We start from the raw sequence: 6,370 nt of genomic DNA, 5'->3' as shown, positions 1-6,370 counted from the left end.
CATTGAAGTGTAGAGCGTGTTTTTGCCTTCTGTAGCCAGCAGGTGTCAGTGTTGCTCTTCAAGTAACTTTGAGCAGATGGGAAAAAACCATGGTCCATGAACACAGGACAGAGCTTATGAGTGTAGTACAGTGTATAGATAGGTTTTATTTAATACATCTGTCCATGCACAATAAATAAGCAGCGGGCAGCAGTCAGCAGACATGATTTAATTGGAAAGTATGTTAGTGCCTTGTGAAAAGGACATTTATTGAGTGCTGGTGCTCTCAACAGGTGTCTGTCTGTCTGTCTGTCTACAAAAAAATCTATCTAAAATAAAGTGATTTAAGATCATTAAAGCTGGGCTGTTGCCTTTCATTCGCTGAAGTGACTAAATTCTACTGCCTGCTCAGCATTGCAACAATGCAGAAACTCTTATTGTGCTCTTTTGAGATGTCAATATCATTTTGAAATGAGAAAACAAGTTATCCGAAAATGTCTTCTTTCATTTGTCTGAATCGATTATGTTTACAAAGGTCACCGTCATTAAATTGGTGTTTTTTCATGCCTTGTCTACTCGCCTCGGCCCCCATAGATTCCAGTGCATTCTGTTCATGCCTTGTCTACTCGCCTCGGCCCCCATAGACTCCAGTGCATTCTGTTCATGCCTTGTCTACTCGCCTCGGCCCCCATAGACTCCAGTGCATTCTGTTCATGCCTTGTCTACTCGCCTCGGCCCCCATAGACTCCAGTGCATTCTGTGCATGCCTTGTCTACTCGCCTCGGCCCCCATAGACTCCAGTGCATTCTGTTCATGCCTTGTCTACTCGCCTCGGCCCCCATAGACTCCAGTGCATTCTGTTCATGCCTTGTCTACTCGCCTCGGTCCCCATAGACTCCAGTGCATTCTGTTCATGCCTTGTCTACTCGCCTCGGCCCCCATAGACTCCAGTGTTCATGCCTTGTCTACTCGCCTCGGCCCCCATAGACTCCAGTGTTCATGCCTTGTCTACTCGCCTCGGCCCCCATAGACTCCAGTGTTCATGCCTTGTCTACTCGCCTCGGCCCCTATAGACTCCAGTGTTCATGCCTTGTTTACTCGCCTCAGCCCCCATAGACTCCAGTGCATTCTGTGAACTTTAATAGGGCTTTAATAGACTCAGTGAACGGGGTGGCGCAACTCTTCTCATCTATATAGCTCCATTCCCACTATCAACAGTGTACACATTCTGAATGCGGCCTTGCTGACAGATTCGGTAGCGCAGCACAGAATCTGTTCTTGAGAGATTAATATAGCTCTGGTGTGCATAACGTGCAGAAAGGAGTACCAGTACTACATTTATCTAATCTATAACCAATGCAGTACTGTAGCTGCAACAGGTCCCCCCCCCCCCACACACACACACACACACACACACACACACACACAGTGACCTAACCATAATGAGATGAGGCGGCGGAATGTGCGTGATGTACCCTTAATTGTCACAGTGTGGACAGATACAGTATACATACCATACTGTATATGTATATTATCATAATAATAATGGTGTGCATCCTGCAGAGAGCTTTACAGGCTGACGACAGAGAAAATCCTGTTTTTCTTACCTTCCACAGGGAGGGCTGGAGCTTTTTCTGCTGCGTTGTGGAGTTATTAGCTGACAGTTGAAAGATATATAGGCTCTGCATATATGTGTGTGTGTGTGTGTGTGTGTGTGTGTGTGTGTGTGTGTGTGTGTGTGTGTGTGTGTGTGTGTGTGTGTGTGTGTGTGTGTGTGTGTGTGTGTGTGTGTGTGCACACGTGCACGGTTGTGTTTAACTCATCAAGACCCATGAGGCCATTTCTACGAATGCCTTTTTTCGTGTCAAGGACCCCCAAAATGATATATATGTATTTGGCCGCGGACCGCCGTCTGAAAATGTTTTGTGCCAGGGACCCCCAGAAGAGTTGTGACACGTCGTGTTCTTGTATCTGCTATATTGTGCAACTAAATATAAGTCACTAACATAAAAGCATACATCCAAGGGTCTTCAACGTTTTTCAGCCCAAATACCCCTTTAGACTAGTAGCCAACCCATAGAGCCCCATTGTGAACCTGAACATCTTGAGTACACTATGTTTAGTATGGGTCCCCAGCATGAAACTGCCGGATGCTAACTTGCATATGTGGAGCAATTTTCATAATTGGCATAATATGTGACCATACCATTAACAACATATAGAAGGCAAAATATTCAAAATGTCATCATGCTTTATGTAGCATGTGATGTGTCAAACTAGGGGGTTTTCATGATGCTGAATCCATTCCAAGCATTAGTTTTGCAAAAAAAAACACTCATTGGGCTAAAAACTAATCCCAATGAGAGCACAGCCGCCACACCTACCAATTCATTAAGTAGGCTACCTGGTTCACAGTTAACTATGAAATCGTGCATTTCCCGTCAATTGGTCACACCCCATATATGGTCATACTCATGCCTCACGTGATGTCATCAAAATTAAGGCCATATAATGGAGATCCCTGATGTCATCAATATTGGCCAGCAATCTCACCTCAAACCCTTAGATTTCCATGGTGCTGACCGGTTCTGGCATTCCATATGTTGATACTTCCCCATCTAGCCTTCCTCTCCAATGTTTCCCTTTTGACTGCTACCTGTCCATTAAAACTCTAGATGGGCCTGTACCAAAGTTATTAGTTGCAGCCGCGCCCGGCAGCCCGCGAAAACTAGAGTTCTCAACGGGCCTGAAAATGAAGGCCCGGCCCTACCTGGGCCCTCATCAAACCCTGTACACTCAAGACACTGCCCCCACTGCCACCCTTAGATCTCCATATATGGAGCTGACATTCCATATTATGTTGATCTGACCTCATCAAACCGTGTACACTCAAGACAAGCGCCAGTACAGAATTCATTCCATATGTTGATGAACCCCCATGCCAAAGCACTCGCCCAGCAGTCTGCCGTCACCCAATCGGATGCGTGCACTTCTCGCCCTCAGGCGTCTTACTGGTATGACAATAAGGAGAGGGGCTGATTATATCGTGTCACTAAAGCTGTGTATTGAGATTGGGAAAGTATACCAGATCTGCAAGCTCACAATGCCAGTGGATCAGGGCCAATGTTCACCTCAGAATAGGGATGCGCAGGTTCAAGTGGTTAATATAAAAGATGAAAAATAAATAAAATGTCCCAACACAAAGGGCTGTATTTTGCATGTCTTAAGTACCAGGTCTTATTACTTAACTTAAGACTCCAGGTCTTAAGTTAAGTAATAAGACCTGGTACTTAAGACACGCAAAATACAGCCCAAAGACTTAATTGGTAGTATCTGCAGTCTAGTCGAAGACGGAAGACCCCTAGCCTATACAGTATAGGGCCGGCCTACACACACACACACACACACACACACACACACACACACACACACACACACACACACGCACGCACATGCACACACACACACACACACACACACACGCACGCACACACACACACACACACACACACACACACACACACACTCCCCTCCCCTGGGAGGTTGAATGCGGGCGGGAGGACAGATTTGAGAGCAGACAGAAAAACAGGAATTTGTCCCTCCGTGTTGGCAAAAGGCACACAAAAAAAACCTTTAAACACAGGTTGCTGACAGCTTCCTCCATGCATGCAGCATAGGGACCCCGCTGGGAGCGCTTATCCCCTTTTTTTGGTGGGGGCGTCGTGGAGATAAGCACACGGCAGGATTTATTTATTCAGGTTGATAGCTCCCGAGTTCCCCCGGCCTATACTTTGAATGATAAAAAGAATGGTTTGTTTACGCTGAGCCACGTTTTTAAGCACGTCAGTCAGGATTAGAAGGTCACGGTCGACGGGACGAATGCGGGCCGAGCTAAACACGCTGAAAGTGAGAGGTGTTAAAAGCCAATTTCGTAGGCTACTTCCTCGCACGGCGGTGTTGTTGAGCTACAAGCTCAGAACCCACGACGAGTGCGGCGCGTTCTGAGCTTGTACGTCTGCTGTTTTCGAAGCATGACATTCGGTGCCGGGTGATACATTTGGCGTTCGTTTGTAACTTTAAGCTTCTGGTGCAAAGTAGGCAGAGGGACAGATAACGGTTCCAAAATGTTCATCACTCTCTCTCTCTCTCTCTTCGAGTAAATAAGTTTACACTGCAGAAGCAAGCGTGAAATGACAAACAAACAAAGAAATAAGGAAAGGCCCGAAAGGTTAAAGATAGCTGCTACAATAAAGAAATGTTTAAACTCAAGCTCTGTGTGTAATTTTGCAAGTGTTGTAGCCACAGTAGGCCTATGCAACGCAAATAATTGAACATCTATAGTGTAAAAACTATATTTGCATGCATGCACGCACACACACACACACACACGCACACGCACACACACACACCTGGGGGTGCGGATTCAAAACATAAAATCTAAGCACATATACCCCCATCAAAGGACGCGGTAGAAAAAACATCCCACATATAACTCCACATCAAACATTTACACATTTTGAATGAATATTTCGCCACCCATTGTCCACCACATCTGAAGGCACATGGATGCAAACAGATATGACTGGGCCAGGCCGGCCTTTTGTTGTTCTTATTCTCCTGGTGGATAAAAAGGAAGGTGTCCGGTTGACGTTTCTTGATCCGATTGTTATTTCAGTCGTGGGAACAAATAAAAGAAACATGCACATCTGTTCGGGAGTTAAGTCACAATATCCACGTTTTGGTGGCTTTCCCGGTGGCCATTTATTCAGGGTTGAAAAGTAACTAAGTACATTTAAATGTTGGTACTTGAGACTTGAGTACAAGTTTGAGGATTTATACTTGAGTATGTCATTTCTCTCCACAACATCCCAGAGGCAAATAGTTGACCTTTCACTCCACTATATCTATTAACAGCTCCGTTGCAGAATTACAGGATTTCTTTACTTTGGCTATATTCAAAAATAGCCGATCTAAAAACTCACCACACTTGATGCGTGAGCTTGTATATCAGCTATTTGCGAAAGATTTAGACACATTTTAGAAAACTTAAATGCATGGGACATTCTGCACAATGACTACTTTTACCTTTGGTGCGTTAAGTACATTTTTAAGCCAATACTTTTGTACTTTTACTCTTATAGTTTTATTTTAATTTGACTAATCTTATAATATATGACCTTTACTCGTAGTGTTATCGGAGCATTTCTACAAATATGCAGACAGAACATCAGAAGCTGCTGTTTACTTAAAGGTTTCATGACATTTACATGTTTTAATTTTGAGTTTTATGGCCTTAATTACACCCAAGAAACCTGAACTTTGAACATTCAGTGGATTTTCTGTGGTCTGGAATTTTCTCTGGGGTTTGGATGCCTTTTGAGCTGCAATGAAAACAGGCAAAACAGTGAAAACATCAGCTGGCAAACATCCAAATCCCATTGACATATATGGGATTTGCAGGCTGTGACATCACAAACAGCAGGAAAAAATCAGAGCACATAAATTACAAAAACCTTTTTTTTATGTCACAATCCCTTTAGGAAAACATATTTTTTCACCACTGCATTTATTTGTCTCGGCTCATTGGTCCGTCACCCCCTCATGCGGCCTGTGGAGTCTCCGCATAACCGCGCTTGTTGGCACAGCTGAAGAAAGGGATTATGGGAATAATACCGGTGCGGGCCACCCAAGAAATACCCCATTGTTGCGCTTGGCTGTGATGTTTTGGCCCTCACATCTGACACCAGGTTGGAAAGGAATGCTGTTTTTTGGGAGGGCATGTAGGGGGGTTCGGAGGCTATGGGTGCGGGGGGGGGGGCACTTCGTATAGGTTTCAAAAGCAACATGCTAACGTTGTATAGTGGGGAAGGTTCAAGGCCATGTCGGGTTCGACAAAACATAGGCTACCCTTCCGCCAGCAGTCTTTTCTTTAACCGCGTGAATGCGAGCCCCCCTCCCCCGATTCAGGGTCAAACGTTTGAACGAAAACAGCTGATGGGCAAGATAAGCAATTATCTGAAATTATATTTATCGTTTAAAAAAAAAAGGAGAGGTCCAAGTGTAGAGCCCTGGGCGACTCCGGTATATGTGTATGGCCATTTATTTTATTTTCAGTTCTAAAAGGTCACACATGTATCAATCAATATACAGGAACTCATAGGCTAATTACAGATAGGGTATAGTGATATTATTGGGTTAAAAGAAATAGTTTTTTGTTAAAAGGTTTAAAGCACTATATATTGTGATAGTAATCATGGCTTGTTTGATAGGGGTCTCCCTGTTTCTCCACCTCGTCAATGAAGAGAATGCATTTTCAGGAGAGAGTATAGCCATTTATCAGTGTCACTTTTTTATGGTGTTCCAGTTCCACTTTTGTCTGCTCATTTCCAAT

At 44.3% G+C, this 6,370-nt stretch overlaps 1 protein-coding gene across 1 annotated transcript in view; it reads left to right on the top strand.

The window, feature by feature from the left end:
• Positions 1–3,858: 3,858 nt before the first annotated feature.
• LOC308311792 (zona pellucida sperm-binding protein 3-like) overlaps positions 3,859–6,370 on the top strand; it is a gene marked incomplete at both ends in the record, with an annotated part of 23,391 nt that continues 20,879 nt past the window's right edge. Inside the window, one exon of the mRNA XM_080758569.1 lies at positions 3,859–3,892. Within this exon, the coding sequence (XP_080614695.1) occupies positions 3,859–3,892 (34 nt within the window). The remainder of the gene's footprint in view (positions 3,893–6,370) is intronic.

The sequence above is a fragment of the Protomyctophum bolini genome, assembly GCF_963924005.1.
Source record: "Protomyctophum bolini genome assembly, chromosome: 24".
Lineage (NCBI taxonomy): Eukaryota > Metazoa > Chordata > Actinopteri > Myctophiformes > Myctophidae > Protomyctophum > Protomyctophum bolini.
This window is presented reverse-complemented; position numbering and strand designations above follow the sequence as displayed.